The following is a 26033-nucleotide window of genomic DNA, read 5'->3' as shown; positions in this document are numbered from 1 at the left end:
TCAGCAGATAAGATGGTTAAAGGGTAGAACCCGTGGTTGGTTCACCTAGTTAGTTTTTTGTAATTTCGTTTTTTCAGTCGTATATTTTTATCTATTGTGTGTTTAGCGTATTTAGTTTTTAAGCGTAATGCTTCATTTATGAAGAAAATTTCGAGCTGTAGTGGCTCACTCCTGTAATCCCAGGCGTCCGGGAGGCAGAGTTTGTGGATGACCGTGTGAGGACGACCACCAATCCCCTAACGGGTGGTCGGAATACTTCCGCCAAGGGTGTCCCCACGTATCCCCCCGTTGGCGTGGCCGTTACACATATCTCGCCCTGATTAATCAGTTATTGTGTGTGTGCTGGTGTCTAAGGCCTCGGGTCGACACCGATGTGTGTGTATCTCAAAAAAAAAAACATCGTGCCCTTACATTTATGTTGGTCTGGTTTAACTGGGTCGTCATTACGACGGATTAAGATGTTTAATGCAGTTCATCATTTGGGTTTGTTTGTTTTTATTTTTAAAGAGCCCTAACTATTCCGTCTACGGTCATTTATTGTACGTTGTAAGCCGTGTATTGCTAACGGTTCGTTTTTTTTTCGTTTTTCCTTTCACATAATTTTTTCAACTTTCAGTGTTTGGGTTTATTTATTCTTGATTTCGAAGTATTTGGATTAACTTGTTTCTTTGTTGAATATTCTTTTATATTTTTCTATTGGTTATTTTTGTTCTTGTTTAGTACGTCTAACTCGCTGTTGTAACTACTTAATTTATATTATTCTGAATAAATTAAACTCTGTTGTTTCGTCTCAATTATTTTAATTATATTTAAAATTTTTTACCGGGTGGGATTGAACCTGGATTATGTTTTTAGAAAATAACTCTGAATTGCGGAGATATCTTTAAGGGTCGTCTCGAGAATTTAATACCACTTGGGACAATTCTTCCGAGGAGACGTAAATTTGACTTGCCAACTTGTTTAATTTTTCTCGTGTCCAAATTCCCGTCTACGGTCTACCATTTTTGTTTCGCGGTTTTTGTGTACAGTTTGATCGGCTCAGCGGCGTTTAAAGTTGGTGAAAGAATTGAGGGGACGTAGAAGCATTTTCTTCTACGAGGTAAGTAATTTCCTTCAAATCAAAATTTTTTAAATCAACGACACTAGGGCTAAACAAGCAGAAACTATAGTTGGTCTTGAACTGATTTCAATACTGTGCGAAATAAAGTACCGTCGATTTTCAAACTTTTAATAGGGACTTGGTAAGTTGGCAGCACGACGTCACACCTTTTGCTATCTTGGATTAATAATAGAAGCTTCTATTATTAATCCAAGTTGCTATGGCCGCCATGCTTTTCTTGTTTTTTTCTTCAATTGAAAAAAGCATAGGTGACCTACGTCATGCTGACAAGTCCCTATTAGTAATTTATGCACAAATAGCCGCAACCAATTTTATTGAGTAATTTTTTAATTATCTTGTTAGTATAAGATTATACGTAATTAGGACGTTAAACGTACAATTTTTAAGTAGCCCATTTAAAATTTTGCTAAATAATTATGTAATAAAAAACACTCTCTTTATTTCGGAGGGAATTTGTGATCAATGATGGATGACTCAACATCATTGATAAAAAACTCTTAGTTCATACCAAACATCTGGCCTTTTTCTTTTAGGCTAAACCGAAGCACGTCACACCAACGCTATTGTTTCGGATGAAGAAATCTCAAATTTAAAAAAAGGAATTGCTTGTCTTTTTGCTTCGTATTTTGTCTTCCAGCTACAATACCCCAAAATATATTGTAAAATGTTGGAGTACTTCCAAAAGGTAATTTTTGGAATATACCCCAAAAAAATGTCAATTGCTGTCTGCAACGTTGTTGGCAAATTAGCTACATGAAAGAAAAATAAATACTATTATTTTCACTTACAAGAAATGTTTTTTCGTGATTTATCCTGCTAATTGGAATAAAACTCAAAGAAAGTAGGCTGACAAAGCTAAGGTATATAATTTAAAGCAAACCCAATACAATCTTGTAGGATTTGAAGTAGTATTCTTTGTGGTATAGGGTGCAACCGTACTTCTGAAGGTGCTAAATAGAACTATAGAGTGTTGAAATAAAATCCCTGGAAATGCTGGCTTTTAAAAATTAATACGTTGAGGTGGTACTTAGAACTGTGGAGGGCTTAGAAATTAATCTCACCTCTTAAGCGGAAAAGTTGAACCGTTACGGGTTTATGCATTAACCCCTAGAGGCGCTTGCTAGAACTGTATATGCTTATTAAAGGACCTATGGGGTGTTGGGTAGAACCGTGGTGTGTTTGAAGAAGAGCCCTTGGACGCGCTAGATAAAACCGTAACGGTTTAAGCTGGAACCCCCTTCGGCGCTAGATGGATGGTGATGGCGGTCAAATCGAACCCGAGGCGGCGTCAGGTAGAACCGTAGGGGTGTGAAGAGGGACCCCTGATGGTGCTTGATGAAACCATGAAGGGCTTAAAATTTAACCCCTGATGGTGTAAAGTGGAACCGTAAGCGGTTTAAGATGGAACCCCTTCGGCGCTAGATAGAACCGTGATGGCGGTCAAATCGAACCCGAGGCGGCGTCAGGTAGAACCCCTGACAGTGCTAAATAAAACCATAAGGGGGTTCGAAAAAAACCCTTGGTGATGCTAAATGGAACCTTTCAAATAGGTTCTAACTAGGCCAAAAAAGGGTTCGAAATAAGGGACATTTTTGGAAACCCTTTTTCCGACCTACATGGAGCCTTTTTTTCTTAGAGTGTACACTTACAATTCTGGTACAGGCGCGGGGATGTACTGCCTTAATTATAACTCTACCTTTTTACGAAAGCCTTGGGGGAATACGCTACTGTATTCCTACACGGATAGTCAGGCCGCTCTTAATGCTCTTAACCAGTATAGTATCATTTCTAAACTGGTTCTTAGCTGCTTAGATCTCCTTTCTGATCTTGGGACGTGCAATAAAGTTCAACTTTATTGGATACCCGGTCGTAACCCCTGTAGCACATGAAGTCGTTTTAGGGTCGATCAAATGCCGACCTAAAAACGTCCGAACGTTTTTCGACACTAAAACCGTAAATCCTTTTTTGGGACTATTTATGGTCGGTATGCCTACCATTATCCGACTTAAAATAGACCTTACATTTAATTATTGGATTCGTCATTAACTTTATGAAACAGGCCATATTTATTTAGGAAAAGGGGATATTTTAATTATTTTCTGACTATTTGATGATTTTCTGAGATAAATTTTTATTCACTTTTATTTTTTCTTCAAACTTATTTGTATTCGAAAAACGAGGCATCTAATAATTAGATCAGTTTTGGGTCGGAAATAAGCATTAATATAAAGTCAGCCCGAAGTCGTTTTGGAGTCGGTTCTTAGGTCTATTAAAAGGCGATATAGAGTCGACGGTTTGTAGTCGGTCGACGGTCAGCCGACCATTTTACCCTGGCTAGGACATTTCAACCCTAAATCCAAAGGTCAGCCGACCGTCGGCCGACTTTAGTGTTTAGTACCTTTTGCCGACGTCGGCCCGACTCCAATTTAATTGCTACAGGGGAATTAAAGGGCATCACGGGAACGAAAAGGCTAATGCCTTGGCCAGGGTGGGTGCAAGAGCTGTGTTTAGTGGACCTGAACCTGCTCTACCCATCCCCCGTGGCCTGGTACGCAGCCTGGTCTCCAAGTATGTGTCGGATCGTCAACTCAAGCTTTGGCTTGAGATGGATGGTCAAAGGCAGGCCAAGGAATTTATCGCCGGCAGAGAGCAAAATAGTTACTCTCGCTCACTAAGACAAATATAAGGTTGTTAACTGGGCTACTTACAGGACATTTCCAACTTAACAGACACTTAAATCTTATTGGAGTCAGTGATGACCCAATTTGTAGGACTTGTCTGGCTGAGGAAGAAACCGCCTATCACATTCTTTGTAGCTGTGACTTTTATGCGGCTCAAAGGTTTGAGCATCTCGGTATGTATCGGCTGGAGACGCGTGACTTCTTCAACATCCCGGCCAAACCGATTCTTAACTTTGTGTTGGAAATAGGACTTTTTACCTAAAGTCACAGGTCGGGGGTTGCGCAATGAACCTAAAATTATAAATTTATCGTAGAATTGTTTGTCAAAAATTAAATTTATATTAAAGTCAATTTTTTTATTTTACTTTAACAAAATAGGTTTTGATCAAGCTCGGTAAAAAGGGCGTTTTACTGGTATCAAAGATAGTTTATTTTAATTGACTGAAACAGTTCTTTCAAAAATAAAATCAAAAGGTTTCAGGTTACATTAGGGGTCACAGATCTACCATTTCTTTGATTGGTTTGAATTTTTCCTCATACAATTAAAAAAAAAAACACGAGAAAACATTTCATAAAATTTTACCTGAGTTATATAATTTTTTAAAGCATGGTCAGAAATCCAGGAACTCGGGCATGGTATACCTCAATTATTTTTATTTTATTTAAAGCGATTGATTCAAAATACATAAAACACTCCATAACAGAGTTACGATGTTTATAAATTCGAGTAACGAGTTATTCTCGACATAAAGTAAAACTTTTTTTTATTAATATTTACATAAGTCTGTAACTACATTCCATTAAAGTCAGTTATTCGAAATAATTACTGATAGTTTTGATCGACGTAGAATTGACGTCATACCCACGAAGATACACTCCCCTCTAGCGAGAAAATTCGAAACATAAACACAATTATCAAGGCACGATGAAGCAAAGAACACGTATTACACATTATGGCTTCAGTTTGAAGTCTGGTCATTTCGGAAATGGCTCGCAGTTAAAATTTAACAGGCGGACTACTCACATTCATGTAATTTGGAATAAGGATTGTAGATAGTTACTGCACTTCTTTGAAAAATGCCGTAATCAATTCGAGCATTTCTTTGGGTCTTTGAAGGTTGACGTGATGTCCACATTCACCCTCCAAGGTGACAATATCAATCGATGGGAAGATTTTGTACAGTTTTAGGTAGTCCGGAGGCCTGTTAGTTATATTATACTTTGTCAAGATATGAATCTGGGTAAATCCATTCATTATCGGTACACTCGGCAAGGCTTAGCGATATTAAATAAAGGAACAATAGATAGGTTCCGAAAGTCAGTTGGTGAAAACTTCCTCCCCCCTATCTTGTGAAGACTAACTTTTCCCAGCGTTGCCAGCCGTACAATAATTATCGTACAATGGTGCCCCCCCCCCCCGAAACAAAATCCTGGCTACGCCACTGACCATATGTAACATAATCATTCATAAGTATGCAATAAAAGCGTTCCCTTTAATGAAACCTTGTTCAACGGATATGACTAAATTACGAAAAATGCGTCATCAACTTTAGAGAAGGGAAACGGAAGTTAGTGGAGTGTATTTTGAAGACGCGCAAAATTCCTTGACAATCTATAGTTTAGCTCGTGCCACGCGATCTCCAGATTTCGTTTCCATGGTAGCCTTTTCAATAGAACAAGGATTATAAGAAATTGCCATTTTTGGATCCCCTTATTGCATGTTCCGTGTGAAACAATATCTCATTGAAATGTTTTGTATTGAAATATTATACAGATGTGATTATGATTTTACCGAAAGCCACGTAGCGGCCAACGCGTAAAGATAATAAATTGCAGGATTTTCGTCTGCTAGGAAAGGGCTTAATGTTTATAATAAACAATCGGCATGCGACAATCATTTTTCATCCCACTGAAATCACAGTCACACTTTGAAGAGCAAAAGAGTGGTGTTGGGAAATCCTAGGCTGGAACTACTCAAAATTCGCGAGCGAAGACTATCGCTACGCCACCTTTAGTTCGCCATTGAAACCTAGATAAGTTGCGGCTAAAGCAGACGCTTTTAGTTTTTCCAAAAGTAAATAGGGGGAGAAAGTCTATCACTGCCTTCAGATTTTACCTTCCGCCATGCTTAACACCCTTTTTAAAGAGCTAGTGATCACGTGATATTTATAACCAATAAGTATAGCGCATTACGCGCGAAGTAGTGCATTTGTGGTATTCCGGTCCGCGCTCAAGAGGAAAATTTTGAATTTTATTCCCTGGCAACCATGTCACCGCCTCGCGATTTCAAATAGTCTCTCTGTCAAATGCTGACCATTATTTCCTTCGATAACGGTTAATTTTAATTAATAATTACTATATCAATTGTCAGGGGCGTATTAACCATTAGGCAAAGTAGGCACGTGCCTAGGGCGCCATTTTTCTAGGGGCGCCAAAACTCTGATAAAGCCCCACGGTCCATGTACTTGACTTGCCCCTGCTCAAAATAACGCCGAAAAGGTTTGGGGAAACTAAAATATATTTATTTATCTATTAAAAACCGATACACCCCTCCTTAGCTGACCAATGCCAAGGGGCGCCAAATTTTTCTGTGCCTAAAGGCGCCGAAAGGGTTAATCCGCCCCTGTCAATTGTAAAATAAACAAAAACAGCTCGTAGCTATATCTATTATTTCAGGGAAACTTGCAAATTGTTAGGCCTTAACATCGTAGATATACCAATTAGTCCCAATCTCTGCTCCTAGATGGCGCCACGCTCTCCACGATTTAAGTGAGCGTTTTTCTAGTTACGGTTTATTTCTTTTCAAAAGTCGTGTTATTATTTTTAAAAAGTCGCATTTTAGTTTCTATCATATATCTACTTTATTTAGGAACTAAATTAACCAAATTATCGAAGCAAAAGTTTAATATTAACGTATTTTATAGAGAACTATTTTTCATCGTGGCGGAGTACAACCGATACCTTTGCGTCCCTGTAAAGAGGCGAGGGGGAAGTCATTTCCGAAGCCCAAAAATTTTACCCCTCAAATAAGACGTCGTGCGGTTGGACCCAAGTGCCAGATTTTCTCCCCTATTTACTTTTGGTTTTTCATCATCGTTTTTTCGTAAATTTGACTTCATAAATAATGATACTTGCATTTTAATATAATTTTTGCATAATTTTTGCTTTTATTTAATAAGTTTATTAAACGTTCTTATGACTTTTTAATTTGTCTGTAGCAGACGCTAGATCATAGGCGCTACCTTTCGGAGAAGCTAGCGCCGTTAATCCCCCTAGATTCGTTTCGGTCGCGAATAGTTCAAAGGGAGTCGACCGGCGTCGCTGGCGTGCTACCCTAAAAATATGGGCTTCAGTGTCACGGACTCACGGTGCAGTTTGAGCATATTCAGCCACTTAGTTTTCCCAACGCCACTTCAAACTGTTTTGCAGCATCACTCTTTACTAGTGAAAATCTTTCTTGATGTGCTACGATTTTCGGTAGTGTAATATAAAACTACACTTTTTGACGATTCTGTTGCAGACGACGCGACGTTTTAACTGGAAATTGTTCCAATGTTTAAAATTGCTAAACCATAGCAAATATAGAAGAGGAATGATATAATACGCGAAAAAGTAGATTAGTCCATAATTAAAAGGGATAATATAGCTAAATCCTAAACAAATTTGAAGAAATTAAAAAACTTACTACTAACTCAAGTAGTAAGTTTTTTAATTTCTTCAAATTTGTTTAGGATTTAGCTATATTATCCCTTTTAATTATGGACTAATCTACTTTTTCACGTATTTTATCATCCTTCTCACAGTCCATAGGTGGTCTCTTCTAACTTAACTTATCGTATATTCTATTCTCCACCCCACTCTCCCCTTTTCGGCTTTCCGTTGCTATATGCAACGCGTTTTGAAATTTTTAATGTTTAGGCTTAGTTTCTCTTTTAGATTTGACAGTCGCAAGCCAGATTTGCCGCACGGTACTGATGAGTTCCAAATAGAGCGAAACCGGTCTACCGTTGGAATTTCTGGCTATTTTATTTAATTTTAATTTAGTTTATTACTCGAAGATCTATTTGATCCGAGTTTCGCGTTTGCTCGAAGACCTATTGGTACGAGTTATTAGTAAGTTTTTAAATTTCTTCAAATTTGTTTAGGATTTAGCTATATTATCCCTTTTAATTATGGACTAATCTACTTTTTCGCGTATTTTATCATCCTTCTCACAGTCCATAGGTGGTTTCTTCTAACTTAACTTATAGACGAGGAATAGCAACTCTATTTTTGATAAGGTTCTAAAATGTATCTCCAGGTTCCAAAAGCTATTGGCCTGCTCGGGGATACATCCGGTTTATTCACGACCGAAAGGAGTCTAGGTGGCTAGCTTCTCCGAGGTAGCGCCTGTGATCTAGCGTCTGCTACAGACCAATTTAAAAGTCAAAATAATTTTTTTTTCTGAAATAAACTTTTGAAAATAGAAACAAACGATGCAAAAATTAAATTAAAATGCAAGTATCATTATTTATAGTAAAATTTACCAATAACGAGGAGGGAAAACTAATAGCGTCTGCCTTATCCGCTACCTATCTCGGTTTCAATGGCGAACCAAAGGGGGCGTAGCCATAGTTTTCGGTCGCGAATAAATTTCAATAGACAAGACTGAAATTCGTAATAAATTAAAGTTACCGAAAGTTAGTAGGCTATTCCTATTCTATATTTTCTCTGTCTAAAGCCGGGTTTTCATGGACGCTTGTAGCTTGAAAAAGAAAAGATTGAGATTTTTCCATTTTACGTTAAGCGTATACTTTATTTTATATTTCGCGCTCAAGCTGCAAGGAAAGCGGTTCACGTTTTCATGATGCAAGATATTTCTAGCGTGCCGTTTGAGCTGGTGGCTGCCGCGTTTATTTTTTGCCGAAATAAATACGGCGGTTCCGAATCGCAGACGTCTTTTGATTAAGAAAAAAATGTTATTACTTAAACTTTTAGTAATTATCAAAGCCAAAAACAATAAAAGAAGGTACAAAACAAACGATGGTGGGGGCACCCTATTTGCATAATTTTGCTCAACTCTATCCATGCAACATTTACTGCTTTTGTATTTCATTTTCGGTTCCAAATTATTCTCTTTTCTTTCTATTTAATTTTGTTGCTTTTTCGTTAATTTGGTTGTGTTATTGTTTCGAACAGCGTACAATAGTGTGATAAGCCTCGGTACTAACATACTACATACCCATTGGCTGGCTGAAGTCACATGGACCGACGTCACGCGCGAAATTTTCGCTTGGGCGTAAAAATACCTAGTTGGATTTGATCGGCGCTAGAAGCGTGTTCCAATCTATTTTCACAAGCGCACACTCCAAGCGCAAAATACACGTGTTCTTGAAAACAGAAGCGATCGCAGCGTGAGCACGAACTTTAAACTATTTCTAGCTCAAGCCACATTTTTTCAAGCTACAAGCGTCCATGAAAACCCGGCTTAAGGCTTGCCGCGTGTATCGATACTTGCTGGATTTATCGTGGTCTACTGGTCTGCTACAAAATATATACGCACTTAATATATTCGGAGTTGTCGACGTAGATGAACTTGGAGGGTCCCTGATAACCTTTGTCTATCGTGGGGTAGATGAAATGGTCGATTTCGAATCGGGCGTGAAGGTAGTCCAAATTTGCTAAACTTCGGAAGGTGCCGTCTTCGTTTTGGGCCAAATTCGAGATCAGGATTTGACGCATATACGGTTCCTATCAAATAAATGCATGGAAATATGTATCAAGAAAACCAGTTCAATGAACTCGATAGAATCTATTTATCAATTCGGGGTTTTTTTCGTTTGGTAAACGAGTCACACCTTATTAAGCCCAAGTATACTTTCCGTTGAATAATGAATTTCCGTTGCCTTTGGCTATGTTACGAAAATCTTGTAATATTTTCATAAACATGATTCATTCAACTGTTTTACAAACGGTTGGGCAGTTTATTGAAATTGTTCTCTTTACCTTCAACGTTTTTTATAATTATAAAAGAAATCGCAAATTATTGTTAAAACTGTATTTTATCGTTTGTTATAGGTTTTAATCGATGACAATTGAATATCAATAAAATCGTTATTAATAACGCTTTAATATCGGTAAAATTTTGATGTGGGTTCAAATATCTCGAACTATTTAATATCGGTAAAATTGTGGCTCAAATTTCGATAACGGTTTAAAATTGGAAATTATTTTAATTAGTACCAATATCGATGAGGGTTTAATTTTGGTTACAACGTCGATAACGGTTTAATATCTGTTTAATATTAGTTTAAATATCAATAACGGTTATATTGGTAAACAAAATAACGAAAACGTTTAAATTTTGGTAAAATCGGGTTATCGGCAGAAATATGGACATCTGTAAATATCGGTTATCTGTTATTGTAAAATCAGTTTAATATACGCCCCCACCTTTAAATAAATTGATCTAGATTTCACTTTTGTTTATGACATTCAATAAAACGTAAGAAAATTATAATAAATTTCAAAGATACATTTCCTCCTAAGAAATTCGGAACAAACAAAATAGAAATTTTTCCTCGTCTGAGCCCGTCTGGAACTGGTTTGACGTTTATTTCCACAAAAATAGTTAGTTCCAGATGGGCACCGTTCCTCTAAGCTATATGTTTGGGTGGTTTTTCAAGCGAAGATGAAGATATTTTTTCGGTGGTTGTCCTCGTTGATGATATCTAATAATTATGCCTAAATCAAGAATGCATTTATTTCTACTTGGGGTGAATGACAATGTTCAGACGATCGCCGTGTTGGGCATTTTCGTCAAAGAGCCGCTCAGCTGACTCACCGCTCGTATTCGCTAGCCTAATATCCGCTCACGCTCACGCATTTTTGAGCGGGAAAATAAGCGCTCCTCTGTTTCCGCTCTTTTTTAAGCGGGAAAATAAGCGCTCCTCTCTTTTCGCTCTTTTTTGAGCGGTTAAATATGCGCTCCTCTGTTTCCGCTCTTTTTTGAGCGGGAAAATAAGCGCTCCTCTCTTTTCGCTCTTTTTTGAGCGGTTAAATATGCGCTCCTCTGCTAACGCTCTTTTTTGAGCGGTTAAATATGCGCTCCTCTGCTAACGCTCTTTTTTGAGCGGTTAAATAAGCGCTCCTCTCTTTCCACTCCTTTTTGAGCGGTTAAATATGCGCTCCTCTCTGCTAACGCTCTTTTTTGAGCGGTTAAATATGCGCTCCTCTCTGTCCGCTCTTTTTTGAGCTGTAAAATAAGCGCTCCTCTGTTAACGCTCTTTTTTGAGCGGTTAAATAAGCGCTCCTCTCTTTCCACTCCTTTTTGAGCGGTTAAATATGCGCTCCTCTCTGTCCGCTCTTTTTTGAGCTGTAAAATAAGCGCTCCTCTCTTTCCGCTCTTTTTAGCGCTGAAATTGGCGCTCCTCTCATTTTCGTTTCGCGCTCTTTTAAAAAAATCTTTTTCCGCTCAATTTCGCTCATAATAACATAAGCGCTCACAATGAGAGGAGTGGTGCCCATCACTGGACGATCGGCGAGTAACACGGTCTAATTCATCTACGGCACGAGAGGGGGAAGGAAACACGTCGGATAACGTCAGAATTAGGGACCCAATGAGATACCGGGCGGATCTGATTTTCTACAGGGGGAAGGAGCTTACTGTTAGAGCGTGAGACGGATTAGGAGCAACGCTCAAATTCGTCTCCGCTCAAACTTACAAGGAGACATCCCGAAGTGTAACCCACCGATTTTGTTCAAACTCGGGGGATTAGTAGACCTTCGTGTATCATGAAAAATCCTAAAGGGAATTTATTCAATGGGCAACCGTTTTGCCATGGCAACGAAAAATGTTTTTGACAACAACAAATTTAAATTTTCCCATTGAAAATAACATGGGATTCTGACCGATTCCTAGCCCCCCCCCCCCCCCCCCTGTGAAACATTTTAACAAATTTCAAAAATTCAAAAATGCCAAATATATAAAAAGTAGATAAAAATTGGCAAAAAAAACATCAACTTTTGATCTATTTGAGGTCAAAATCCCATGTTATTTTCAATGGGAAAATTTAATATTTTGTGTTGTCAAAAACATTTTTCGTTGCCATGGCAAAACGGTTGCCCATTGAACAAATTCCCTTTAGGATTTTTCATGATACACGAAGGTCTACTAATCCCCCGAGTTTGAACAAAATCGGTGGGCTACACTTCGGGATGTCTCCTTGTTAGTCATTCTCTCGAAATAGAAATAAAAGTATTCTTGTCTAAACAGAATGAAGATTCTGAGAGGGTCCAGTTTGGCCGAAAATTTTGGGAACTGGGAAAGTTGAAAGGCGACGCTTACCACGTTGTGTGTTTGAAGCTCATCGTAGCAAATGTCTTTCGCACTGTCCAAGGAAATACCTTTTCTTAATCCACGCATTATATCTTTCATCGTATCGCAGAAGAATCTGCGATAAATGAAGAAAAATCATTAATTGTACGTTTTATGACATTTGACTAAAAGTAATATCAAGAATGTATTTATTTATATTTAGGAAGAATGATTATGTTGCGACAATCGCCGGGCACGTTGAACGCCTTTCCCCCGTCTCGCGCGGGGGGAAAGACAAAACGTCACCGGCGTTTGATTACCATCGCGTTAGGTGACGTAAATTTTAAGCAGCCAATGAAATACCGGGACTATTCGTTTTATTTTAAGCGGAGGAGCGTACTGGAGGACCAACGGGTGGATTGAGAGAAAGGCTAAAAACCGTCTCGACATAGACATTCTCCCTAGGGATAAATAAATACATTCTTTGTAATATAATAACAATAATAATGCCACTTTTGGTAGTATCGCGTTGTTACAATTCTTATCATTGTTCTGTGGTGTAGACAAGTGGTTTTCGTGTTTCCTTCCTCTTTGGGAGTATATTTTCCCAAAGCGTTACCCCTTCCCCTTAACGAATACCTGGCTAAACTGCTGCCACTTATTTCTATACCTATTTATAATGATTGATCATAGTTTCAGTTATGAAAAATATTATATTTAGATTAAGTTTAGTACCAAAGTTTATTTTTACTAAAATGTTTCATGAAAAATAAACAAAATAAAAAATCCAATTATTTTAAAATTGTACCTGACGATGTTGGGCATTGCAGCCGGTTCCGAAAACGGGCTAATGTCCAAACAGAGCAGTGATTTGACCATTGACGGCTAGGCATAAAAAAAGAAAAGTTGAAAGTGAAACAAAACTTCCGTATTTCAACGGAGTTTTATTTTAGGCCGGACAAAACCAGTTTATTGTATATTAGCCCGGGGTAAATCGCTGATTAAGATCCAGGAAGGATGATTGTAATTCTGTGGCCTAGAGGAAAACGTTCGTCTAACAAATTAAACGATTTTGTTCTGCATTTGGTGGTTCCGACACACTTCTTAGACAACGACAGGTGGGCCATCGTAAATACTAAATTTGAAGGAAATTGTCTGTTCGAGGAAAACAGTACTTACATTTCCTCATAACTGCCCTTTTTAAGAAGAAAGGTTAAATAGTTTTACAATTAAGCATAATTAAATCATTGAAACCGGTCGTTTATATAATATATACTTCCGGTCGGTAGGCACGTAGTGTAAATACCACTAGACCAAATTTTTAAAATAATTCGGTCACTTAGGATAATTGAGATCAAAGTTCACACTGTAGCAACGTTTCTGAGTTTGGGATCTCAAAACAAACTTCAATATTTTTGAGCATTAAAGGGAGTATAACTAAATATAAAAATGATTCACGAAAATAACTCGGATTTTGTAAATTTTGTTTAAAATGGAGCAAAAACAATTGTCTAATGCTTTTGTTGATACTAAATGGAGCTAATTTAAATATTTGCTTGGAAGGGTTTAAATATTCACTGATTTAGTACACAAAAACGGTCAATAATAATAAACTCAGTATTGAAATATCTGTAAAAATATTTTTGGTAGTTTTTAGTTAATTTAAAATTTATGCATTTCAGACTTTTGACGCCATCTTTAAAAACTTCAGGTGTTTAAAAATCGAACTCTAATGGCGTTACCCCTGTAAAACGACCCCTTCTCCCTTATGTAATTTTTATCGGTCTTTCAACCATCCATTGATTATCGGCCAACATAAATACGTTCTTGAACCTAATGTTATAGCTGTAGCACTGGTGGCGCCAAGAGTATTTGGAAAGATAGACCAAAAACGTGGAACCACAAATTTTTATTCGGCCCCTAAGAAGGATTTCTGGGCCCTCTAATCCTGAAGCTAGCAAAATATGGTGTTTCATCCTCAAAGTTTCTATTTCAAAGTTCCCCGTAATACATTTTTGAAAATCTTAAAAGTTATTACCCAACGGGTTTCGTTAAGGTTTAGCTTAATGGGGCCCCGGTCGAAGGAATGGGGCCCCCTGACCCTGCCACTGAGTTGTAGTGGTGTTGTTGGTAAGAAATTAAAGTCGTACCCTGGTAAAAGCGATGGTCATGGCGGTTCGTCCACCCATACTGTGCCCAAGCAAATGGAACTTGGCAATTCCTCGTTCCTCCAAGAAGTGGACGATGTCCGCTGTCATGTCGTAATAATCGCCATTCTCGCTGTGCGGACTCTCGCCGTGGTTACGAGGGTCCACCACGTACACCTGTTGAAGGATGAAAACGCCTGGTCACTCATTGAACACTGTCTAGCCATAATGGTATGTCTTTAACGAAACCTTGTTGAAGGGATAATAGTAATAATCAGCTAAGCTAATGCATAAGGAACCACACAGGCTTGATTCAACTAGTGACTTGTGGCCGAGTTAGATTTCGTAGGAGGTTGGTGGCAAGCCCTTCATGCCAAGTGAGCCAACACCTCCCTACACTTACTATTATAGTTAACTTCAGCAAGTGTTTATGGCGTAAACGGTAAATTAACCATCCACACCGGCGGCGCGCGGCGTTTGAAAAATTCAGCCCGGATTTAACACGTGGTAGCAGACACGACCAATCCTATTCTGGAAACAGATCAAATTCAAACGCCGGTGTGGCCCTTTAAGTCACTTACAACTAGGAGCAACAAACACAAGGAGAACGCAGCTAGCCTTTAAACACGCTAACGAAGGGTTGTGTACAAATTTCATTGAACGAGCGTCACGAGCCTTTACGATGAACGTTTTACGGGCGGGGGGGGGGAAGACAATTTCCGAAATTTCCCCTTTCGACGGCAGCAGGCGCTAAAGCGTCTAGCCAATGAAAAATGTACACAAGAAAATCCACGACTTTTGACGGGTTGCGTTCTCCTTGTGTGGGGTGTTGTGTTTGTTGCTCCTAGCTTTCAACTTTACAGATCGTAAACGGAAGTTATAGAAAGCGTATTTTTTAAACGTGCAGAATTCCTCGCGCGTTTCATGTTTTGACGTTCAGCTCGTGACTCCATAGTAACCTTTTCAATAGCACAAGGAATATCAGAATTTTTAATTTACAGTCGACTAATAGACGCTTAAATAAACCCTTCTCTGACTGTCTTGCCCCCTGTTGAAAAATGCTGCCAGATCAATGCATAGAAAATTATCGGCTTTGGCAGTATAAAGATATATCATAGACAAACCGGTTATATGTCCAGTCGCAACAGCGCAAACTCTATAATTGGCTATGAATTAACTTTTAGCCAATTTCAATAATGTAACGGTATTTTCAAATACCACTAGTGCAGCCAACTTCAAATAGTTTTGACACCCGCTTTTATTTTATCGCAATTGGCCAAGATAGTACTTTAGCGCGAGACTAATTTTAAGAACGCGCTGCATTATTCAGTGCAAAACATTGTGAACCGATAGATGGCGGTAATGTTATTGAAACTGGCAAATTGTACGTAGCAGTATACTTCTCTCGTAAGAGAATGTTATATACTTCTGGAGTTACCTCGAGAGACGTGACATTGGACAGTTCTTGCGCCACGTGTTTCCAGTTGTCCCGCCAACCGAAAACGCAAGGCACGACCACGATCGGACAAGCGTCGATTTTAGTAGTTTCCTTCGGTTGATAATGGGTATAAGCGCACGGCATACTCGGACGGTCCCTGAAAACCAATTACATAAATTCAGAAATTTGTATTTTGTTTGAAGTTTTATTTTTAATTATATTATTTCTATTGTATTTCATTTCATTACATTACATTTTATTTTTATCGTATTTCATTTCATATCATTTTATTTTTAATTATTTTATTTTTATCGTATTTCATTTCATATAATTTTATTTTTAATTATTTCATTTTTATCGTATTTCATTTCATATCATTTTATTTTTAATTATTTTATTTTTATCGTATTTCATTTCATATCATTTTATTTTTAATTATTTTATTTTTATCGTATTTCATTTCATATCATTTAATTTTTTATTATTTTATTTTTATCGTATTTCATTTCATATCATTTTATTTTTGATTATTTTATTTTTATCGTATTTCATTTCATGTCATTTTATTTTTAATTATTTTATTTTTATCGTATTTCATTTCATATCATTTTATTTTTAATTATTTTATTTTATTTCATTTAATTACTTCCTTATCACCGTGTCAATTGGCAAAATGTTCGATCGTTGGTTAGCTACACCGTAGCCTTAGTAGTAAATGTTAACCAATTTCATTAAAATTTTGAGAATAGCTACGCCCAAGACCTGTCTCCTAACCTAAATATAATGCTAATTATCGTTTGATTTTACGTAAAAACTAGAGAAATTCAAACCTTTAATATTCAAGTGCCAAAATAGGTTTCATACGAGTGCTTATAATTCTGAGTTTAATGCATCTATTTTCGAGTGTTCGACCATGTTTATTGGCAACTCCACCTGTACCACCAAAACGAAGCGAAATAATTTCTAGACCAAGAACGGATCAAAGCAACAGTGAAAAAACAAACATAACATTGCGGTAATGTGACGTGCTTTATCACTTATTTCTCAGGCCACGTTTATTATACATTTCAGGGTGCCCTCTGTTGACACTTCTATTTACAATTTTAAATATTAAATTTCTTTATATAGTTATATATTATGTTAAATAATTTAAATGTAAATTGTCTTTATAAAAATAATTATTAGATAATATATTTTAAATATTAAGATTATTTATTAATTTAATACTAAATTTTAAAATAATGTAAATTATATTACTCTTATAATGTTTAATTGTGTTTAATTGGAGCCATCGAGCGACTTTTAATGCCTTGAAACAGGTTTACAGCGCGTAGGAGGGTGGCGTTTAATTTTGTTTAGTAATGTTTCATTACGTGGCCTATGGCTCATAATGTTACCTCGGCTTCAGTATGTTTTTGTTTGTGGTCATTGTTATTCATAATATTAATAAATAATAAATCCTCTTTAGGGTATCAGGGAAACAGAGGCTAAAGTTACCGTTCTCTATTAACATGAATACATTCTTGGTATTACCTAGCAGGTCCATAATTTATAAAACTTTTTCTCCAGAATAATATTTCGTGTTTTTCCTTTTAAATTTTCATTTTCCGTTTGATGGAAAGATTACCTCTAAAAAAAGGGAAAATTGTAATTTTTTTTTTGCGAATATTTGTTCATCCGTGAATTATTTCGGTTTTTGCAGTATTAAAGGCTAGTTCCCACTTAGCGAAAAATGCTGTTTTCGCGAAGCGAATTGACGCATGCGAGTGAAATTTAGTGAAGCTCAAAGTTACGACGAAAATTAAATTTGTCGCTAAAGTCTTGAAAATTCGTCAAGTGGGAACTCGGCTTTAGAACGCTCTATTCAAATTTGAAATGGTTGTAATAATACTTAAAAAGAGCTTAAAATTGAATTAACTTCGCATTTAAGCTATAATCATTTTGTAATTTTAGAAATTTTAAGATTACAATTTGTAAATATTTTTTCTTCAAATTATTTTTAAATTTCGTTAATGCTTTAAATTTATTCATTTGTATGGAAAAAGTTTTATCGAATTGATTAATAATTGGCTATATAAGTTAATAGTTTCATTAAGTGAGCTAAAAGAATAAATATTTCTATAGTGAATGTTTTAAAAACTAATTTTTTTATTTATTCATTCTCGACAAATTTTGAACATCGATTTTAAAATCGACATCAATTTAAAATGTATTAATTTTATTAATATTTAAAACCCAGGTTTTAATTTCCATAGACTAAAAATATTATTTCGGCTAAGATAATACATTAAAATTTCTAAGTAATCGAAAGGTTCAAACCAATTTTATTTAAATCAATAAAATAATCAATTTTCTAATGGGTATACTAACGAAAGTTTAATTACGATATTGTATAAAAATATTTTAAATTTACGTTAACTCAAAATTAAAAATAAACATTTATTTGAAATTTATATATTTTCGGGGTCTCAAACGCCAAAACAAAATGAAATTAAAAAGACTTACCAAGAGTAATTTAACCGTTGACATTTCAGTCGGTTGTAGTTCATTTTTGTTTTGAAATGTATTTTATATTGACTGATATTTTAATTCGAGAGCCGGTGAATAACGTCTTTCACCGTCCGTATCTTAGATATCTGGAACTGACTTCATTTCGTACGTTTTGGAAAAAGTGGTCCCCTGTATTTGTCCCACCCCTCTAGCCGCGGTAATTCACCCCTCCTTTCTGTTCCGGACTGTTGGGGATAGTGTTAAGGTATGCGCTGAAGGAAACATTTTCGGATAAAAACGTGAAAAAAATTGAGAGCGACAACGTACCTAGGTCTTTCAAAGATACGGTTCGATTGCTTCAATTAAAAAAATGTTTACAGCCTCAGATGTCTGAGTTAGTTCTACTTGCAATGTATCAATCTTAATCTACGTGGTAGCTCGACTGGAAATGTCAAATTGTAATCTACGTGGTAATTTGACTGGAAATGTTACATGGTAATCTACGTGGTACCTCGACTGGAAATGTCAAATTGTAATCTACGTGGTAATTTGACTGGGAATGTCAAATGGTAATCTACGTGGTAGCTCGACTGGAAATGTTACATGGTAATCTACGTGGTACCTCGACTGGAAATATCAAATTGTATTCTACATGGTAATTTGACTGGGAATGTCAAATGGTGATCTACGTGGTAGCTCGACGTGAAATGTCAAATGGTAATCTACGTGGTATCTCGATTGGAAATGTTAAATGGTAATCTACGTGGTAGCTCGACTGGAAATGTCACATAGCAATCTACGTGGTAGCTCAACTTGAAGTGCCAAATGGTAATCTACATGGTAGCTCGACTTGTCAAATGGTAATCGACTGAAAATGTCAAATTGTAAACTAGTACGTTGTAATTTGACCGGGAATGTCAAATGGTAATATACGTGGTAGCTCGACTGGAAATGTCAAATGGTAATCTACGTGGTAGCTCGACTGGAAATGTCAAATTGTAATCTACGTTGTAATTTGACCGGGAATGTCAAATGGTAATATACGTGGTAGCTCGACTGGAAATGGCAAATTGTAATCTACGTGGTAATTTGACTGGGAATGTCAAATGGTAATCTACGTGGTAGCTTGACTCAAAGGTGGGAACTGTACAGATTACCTGCGCAGGTCTACAGATAACTGCAACCTGCGCAGGTCCGGTCAGATCAGATCACGATAGAAAATATTTTTTGCAGGTTGCAGGTTGGACAGGTGAAAAGAGTGGCAGATACAGGCTGGGTAGATCATATTATCGCAGATTTACAGGTTTACCTGCCAACCTGCCATATATAAACGAAAGGTCCGCTTTACCGCAACATTAAAGAACTAAGAAAATGAATATGCAATATGAATACTATGCTGTGACGAACTGGTGTCTGTCCTCGCTAAAATAACCGTGGGGAGAATGGAAATGTGTAGCTTCTCGGATTACGTTTTCCCTTACTCTCTTCACGCCAGCTCCAGTCTCCGGTCTCTAACTCTCTCCACGCGGCGGCGCGCCTCGACTTAAAATCAATTTTCGAAAACCGGTTTTGTTTTAGTTTCGTTTTTTACACTCTAGTCTCGTCACTCGTGGGCCTTAGCTGTAAAATACGTTTTATTTTGGAGACCAAGAATTACATTTCTACGGTGCCGGTGACGTAGGATGATTATTTTCTTTGTATGTTAAGACGTCAAGTGTTTAACAGACCAGTTATAGACTTTATTAGTATTTCTGCAGGTGATAATAATAATAATAATCAGCTAAGCTAATACCCAAGGCACCACCCTAGGCCTAAGTCATCATGCGACTTTTGAAGCCATTAATTCAGGTGGCCGGGTTACAATGCGTAGGAGGGTGGTGGCAAGCCCTGCATGCCACCCGAGCCAACAGCTCCCTACACTCACTATTACCGTTAACCTCAACAAGTTTTTGTGGAAGGGGAAACCGAAGATCTCGGGGGAAAACCCCTTAAACCAGCGGGGAGAGAACTTGCAAACTCTACGCAGAAGGAGTTGTTCCGAGTTTTCACCCAGTGCCACAAGGTGGGATCGAACCCGGCTCCTCTTGCTGCGAGGCGAAAGTGCTAACCACTCGGAGGTTACCTGTGCCGGTTGCAGGTTGGACAGGTGAAATAGCCTGCAGGTGCAGGTTGGGTTGATCATGGCTGGTTTTATAAAAAATTGCAGGTTGCAGTGGTACAGGTTAGAAACTTGGCAGGTGCAGGTTGTACAGGTCGTCGCAAATTGCTGCAGGTCCCACCTTTTTCTCGACTCGACTTGAAGTGCCAAATTGTAATCTACCGTCTACGTGGTAACTCGACTTGAAATGTCAAATGGTAATCTACGTGGTAGCTCGACTGGAAATGTCAAATTGTAATCTACGTGGTAGTTTGACTGGGAATATCAAATGGCAATCTACGTGGTAGCTCGACTGGAAATGTCAAATTGTAATCTACGCGGTAATTTGACTGGGAATGTCAAATGGCAATCTACGTGGTAGCTCGACCTGAAGTGCCAAATGGTAATCTAAGTGGTAACTTGAGTTGGAATGTCAAATGGTGATCTACGTGGTAACTCGACTGGAAATGTCAAATGGTATTCGACGTGGTAGCTCGAATGGAAATCTGCAATGGTAATCTACGTGGTAGCTCGACTTGAGTACAGTCTTTGTAAATGCTAAATTTGTAACTAGTGACGTAATCATATTATTGCAGTCAGGCCCAGGCGCGTATTAACGTTTTGGATTAAGGGGCGTACAGTTTGGCTGCTAAATTTGGCGTCCCCCTCATCGACAGGCTTATTGCGCCCCTACTAAAAGAATTTGGAGCCCTTTTCAAACCAATTTGGCACCCCTATAAAATTTCAAGGGGGGTACACTGTACCCCAGTACCCCGCCCCGTTCCTACGCCACTGGTCAGGCCTGTACAATAATCAGCCATCCTCTTTTAAAAATTGATCTATTCTTTACATACTCTGTCCGGCCAATAATTGCATCATAGATTCAACCAAGAATTATTTATACTTAAGGAGAATGACTAGCTGTGAACGTGCTCCTATTTTAAGGTTAGTATCATTGGCGAGCGAGTGATGTCACTAACGTCGAGTTTAGTCGAAATTGAAACAAGTTGAGCAAGCAAATTATTCCCTCAAAAGTAGGTGCCTCGACGTACCCCTTCCTTTGATTGGCTATTCTGCAATCACGTGTTTCAATCACGTCATCGTTGAATTTCAAATAAATGATAATACGTTTATGAAAGTCGATAATAGATGGAAGTACCTTCCCGGCGATCTTAGCAATCATAGCCATCTTCGTTATATAGACCCAATCAAAAATACAGAGGGCAACGATAGAGCTGACACTTGTTTTAAGCCAAGAATAGGATTTTATTTATTTACCCTTAAAAGGATTTGGGTGGCACTTTTATATCCTAATTTCGGAATAGAAGAGCGTGAAGGGGATTTGTGTGACACTAGTATGGCCAATTATTTCCGCTATTAATTCCAAAAAAACCATTGTTTGACACTTTTAACGAGGGTATAAAGTTTCATATTTTTGGCAGATCAACAAATTTACTAATTCCGCCACCAGGTTTAACAGTTGGCTAGTTACGTTTAAAACACGTTGTAGCGAGTGTTAGGAGATGATTTGTCGATTTAGTTTCTACTGTCTTTCAATTGGGCATAATCATAGCAGTTTCGTAAATAGGGCCCCCGCAGACAGACCCTAAATTCCCTTCGATATATGGGCCAGATAGCGGCTAAAACCTTCGAAAGAGTTTCGCGGGTGGGCGGAGATATTAATAACGACACTACTAACAGGGAAGGTGAAGCTTTAGTCGTTATTCACTCATGGCGCGTCAGTCGATAACGTAGTAGAAAATCGTGCTGCGTGCTTATAATCGTCCATTAATACACCTAGCAGCTGGATTAGAAATTACAATTTCCACTTCTTTCCAGATTGAAGTATCGACGGAAGCTTGACCTTATCTACTAGAGTTATACGCGCTTTTATCAACGGGATTGTTTTTATACTTGACCCAGCGAGCCAAATTTACATTCAGATGTCTGTGTCGTTGAGATCTCTTTTACTTACTGTCCTAGCCAATGCTTCCTAGTTAATCAAATAGGCCGATTGTATACTTAAGCTTTGGGCTAGTGGGCAATTCCAAAGACGCAGTCGCTCTAATGGCGTGGCTGGGCAGTCTTTTGGCAAAATGCCCGAACAACTAGGAATCAACAGGTGTAGGGTGACACCTAGGAAGCGGCGAGAAACGAACTAAGAGGAAAATGAAAGGGGGTCGACGGAGCCCGCTTCTCCCCGCCGCCCGTTGAGTCCGACTAACACCCTAGCGCCGCTGAAGAGGCCTTAGTCTGGGCGTCACCATAGCAACGGGACCTCTTCCCTACCTGGGCTAGGGCCCGGCCCGATCGATCGCGAGTCATCGGAGCTCGTTCTCTCTGGCAGATTGCGCGCACCTTTACCTCTCCCCTCTTCGGACCGTCCAATGAGGTGTCGACCCAACTCGTCTACTGGCAGGCTCCTTCGTTACCCTGTGCAACTCCTACGCCCAAGTCGAGCCTGGCTGCTCAAGGTCAGACGTTTTAATAACGGCTAACCTCGCCAATCGAAACGCTCTGTCTACGCTCCAGCCGGGTAAGTTAGTTACTTTGTTTATATAATTGCGAATCCCCAACCTCGTGTTGTTTAACCTTGTTTCTCCTTTTCCGGAATTTCATTTCAATTGTTTGTATATTTGTGGAGGAGAAGCGCGTACTGGGGATACATATTATCAGCGTTTTCTAATCTCTTTGAATATAAATTATTAATTTTTTTACATACTAATTAGGAGTTTTTCTCTACAGTTCCGAGGCCTTAATTTTTACGTTTTGAGTTGTAAACGTCAATGGAATTTTGAGATTGTACTTGCCGTGATCCGTTTCAATATGGGTCATAATTACCGAATTTATAAAATAGCCTTTTTTTAAACTTAAATTTTATTCAATATTATTACAGCTTTCATTTATAGCATGTTGGAGAAATTAAGAAACCGAAATATGAATTAATCAGCCTTTTTTATTTGATTTCTTAAGCCTAATATATCGTTAGGCTTAGAAAATATGCCCTGAAAAACCTGATACGTCGACTTATTCTTAAAGTTTTTCGCGTTATATATTTCATTGAAAGGTTGATATTTACATTTATTAATTAAGATTTATAATTAAATACAAAATCATGGCATCTTTAAGATCGCTCCATTATTAACCTTTTTCAGTTGCAATACACGCGCGCTAATGTACGTCGTGAAGAATAGTTTGGGCTAACTGGCACTAGTTTCGTTAAAAACACATCGAAGCAATGATTTTTCGATTGAAAACGAATTTGTTGAATTTTCGTCGTAGACTCGTAGTTAGTACGATGGAGGTTAGACAATAGCCAAGGAACATCCGCCGTTTTTCAACTAGATGGCTCTATTGCAACTGAAAAGGTTAATTTCACGCGTCGACGAATTGCAGTATTTGTTCCGGAGTTGGGAATTATACATCTATCCGGTATATGACACGTAATTATATCTGAAAATCGGTTTTTGGTCAGCATCTCCCATCAAATCCCAGTTTACTCAGAGAGAAAACTCTCCGGATTTTCCAAGTCCCACGTGCGTTTCCGATTGGGTACTGGGTGGGGATGGGGTAGGGGGGGAGGAAAGACCTTGAACCTTGCCTGTTTGACAAGGACTTGGAAGCGTTCAGGCTCATTCCAGGGTCTCCCTTGGGGATTTGATCCTTCGTACGTGCCGAGATATAGGAAATAAGATAAGCTTTTATACGAAAGAAAGAACGTTATTGCAGGACGCAACCAAAAAAATCCCCAACGAGATTCGTAATGACGTCACTCTTTCAAATTTTAACTTGTTTGTCTTTTGCGAATAGTTTTCACAAATTTACATAAACTACTTAGCGATTTAGTTGGCAGCTTTTTTTCTGCCCTAATCGGCATTTTGTAATATTAGGCACGTCAATTTTCGTCAATTTCTTAGGAAGAGTGTGGAATATCGAAGCTTGAGTTACTTCGGATTGAATTTAAACTTTGAATATATATCTTATGAGAAAAATATATCTTCAAACGTTGAATTTCATTAAGTTGTATTTAACGCTCGAAGATTAATTAGCAATTTAAGTTGAATGGCCTGCTTAGCAGACTAAAATCCAGCAGTTTATCAGAGAGTGTAAAGATTATGAGAGGCGTCTCTCTTTCAAAAAAGCGTACTAACTTTTTTTTCCCAAAAATGTCCACTACTACCGTAAGAGCGATGGCGCCACCAGTGGCGCCGTTCTCACAGCACGTGCGTTTCGATGTTAGGTTTAAAAGAGACGCAAAAACTTTCCAGATTTTTAATGCTAGTTTTACAAGGTTTTTAAATAATTTAGTAGGTCTGGGGTATATTCTTTTGTTTTAAATTGTAAAATATCGAAAACAAGAAATCCTTGTTTATCTTTTTTAAGTTTCCAAAGGAAAAAGACTGGTAAATTCGCATTTTCATTAGATAGGCTTATTGGCATATTAACTTAATATAAAGTTTAGTTCTATTTTGTGGCTGAAATATGTAAATAATGATGGGCGCGAATCATTTCATTGATGCCAGTTTCATGAATATTAGAACTAAAAATAGGCTCACACCATCCGCTGTGCCAACAATTTTCAACCTTAATGACTCTACACCATTGGAAATTTCAGAAAATGGTAATTTCAATTCAAGCCTTGCTACTCCTCTGGGAAGATCTAAAGGATAATTTTGGTTTTAAGTTTTTATTAAAGGACAGGATTAGCCAAGATTTTGTAGATAATTTTCTTGGATCTATAAGACAGAAAGGAGGCAACCGTGAGTCCGTGATCATCCCAATCCACAACAACTTCGAGCTGCATACAGGGCGGCCTCTGTGAATAATCTCTTGAAACCACCGGATTCTAATTTTGAAAATCTTGTAGTCTCGCAAAGCCAGGGACAATGTTCCGATGAAGACTTAGAATTTTGAAATTCTATTGGAAGTCCAAACCTGCTAAAACAAAATGTTCTTAGTTACATTTCAGGATATCTAATTCACCGCTGCTACTCAAACCTTCAATGCTCTTCTTGCATAAGTCAACTCAAAAAAGACAATCCAATTGTAGACCCAACAAATCTGCTCTTTTACTTTAAAGCTTTCAAAACAGCAAAGAATTCTTCTATCAGCTGCTCAGCAGCCTCATCGTACCAACTGATAGTTTCTTTAAATTTGTAACGGAGACAAATGAATTAAGTATTTCACACCAGTTTTAAGCTTTTATCGCACATGACAAATATTAAAGGACGTTTGGAGAGATTCATCATTCAAAGAATTGACAAGAAATATTTTAAAGCTAATGAAGATTCTCCATGTGCAACTGCATACCAAAACATGATATCTTTTTTCATAGAAATCTGCATACATAGTTCCCTTAAGAAACAAGATCTCAACCATGAATACATGAAAACCCAGAAAAGATTAGATAGGAAACTGTTAAAAATACAACATTAATCTCATTTTACCAACTTCAATGTTTCCTCGTATTTTTTAATTTATAACGCTCTGTTCTCGTTAAGCCTCGGCCATTTTATAAAATTTCCAATGAATTTCCTTGGTTAATCAAACAAATAATTCTTTTAGTATCAAAATATTATAAATAGTCCGCTTTCTTGTACTTACGTTTCTTTATTTTTCATGAAATTGAATTTTATTAATTTTAAATTAGCATAATTCAACTATGTTTAACAGCCATGACTGATGAAAAACTTTCCGGATGTTTACAAAATTAAAAAATTTTCC

General features: G+C 37.6%; 2 protein-coding genes and 1 long non-coding RNA gene across 3 annotated transcripts; all 3 read right to left on the bottom strand.

Annotated features, from left to right (window-relative positions):
• Positions 1-4651: 4651 nt before the first annotated feature.
• LOC149921170 (sn-1-specific diacylglycerol lipase ABHD11-like) lies at positions 4652-12167 on the bottom strand. Its single transcript, XM_090164169.1, has 3 exons — positions 12128-12167; positions 9344-9531; positions 4652-5003 (listed from the first exon to the last, which is right to left on the bottom strand). The coding sequence occupies exons 2-3, from the start codon at positions 9520-9522 to the stop codon at positions 4859-4861; spliced, it is 324 nt and encodes a 107-aa protein (XP_090020295.1). The 5' UTR covers positions 9523-9531; positions 12128-12167; the 3' UTR covers positions 4652-4858.
• Positions 12168-14235: 2068 nt separating this feature from the next.
• Positions 14236-18289, bottom strand: LOC149921169 (sn-1-specific diacylglycerol lipase ABHD11-like). The gene is made up of 3 exons (XM_090162119.1): positions 18188-18289; positions 15683-15839; positions 14236-14421 (listed from the first exon to the last, which is right to left on the bottom strand). The coding sequence occupies exons 1-3, from the start codon at positions 18229-18231 to the stop codon at positions 14236-14238; spliced, it is 387 nt and encodes a 128-aa protein (XP_090018245.1). The 5' UTR covers positions 18232-18289.
• A 6691-nt stretch (positions 18290-24980) lies between these two features.
• LOC149921168 (uncharacterized) lies at positions 24981-25613 on the bottom strand. The gene is made up of 2 exons (XR_016477382.1): positions 25308-25613; positions 24981-25244 (listed from the first exon to the last, which is right to left on the bottom strand). It is a non-coding gene; the product is annotated as an uncharacterized LOC149921168 (long non-coding RNA).
• Between the last annotated feature and the right edge of the window lie 420 nt (positions 25614-26033).

The sequence above is a fragment of the Leiobunum rupestre genome, chromosome 11 (genome assembly GCF_980474605.1).
Source record: "Leiobunum rupestre chromosome 11, qqLeiRupe1.1.hap1, whole genome shotgun sequence".
NCBI classification, from domain to species: Eukaryota; Metazoa; Arthropoda; class Arachnida; order Opiliones; family Sclerosomatidae; genus Leiobunum; species Leiobunum rupestre.
Note: the sequence above shows the minus strand (reverse complement) of the source record. Positions and strands in the feature narration are given on the sequence as shown.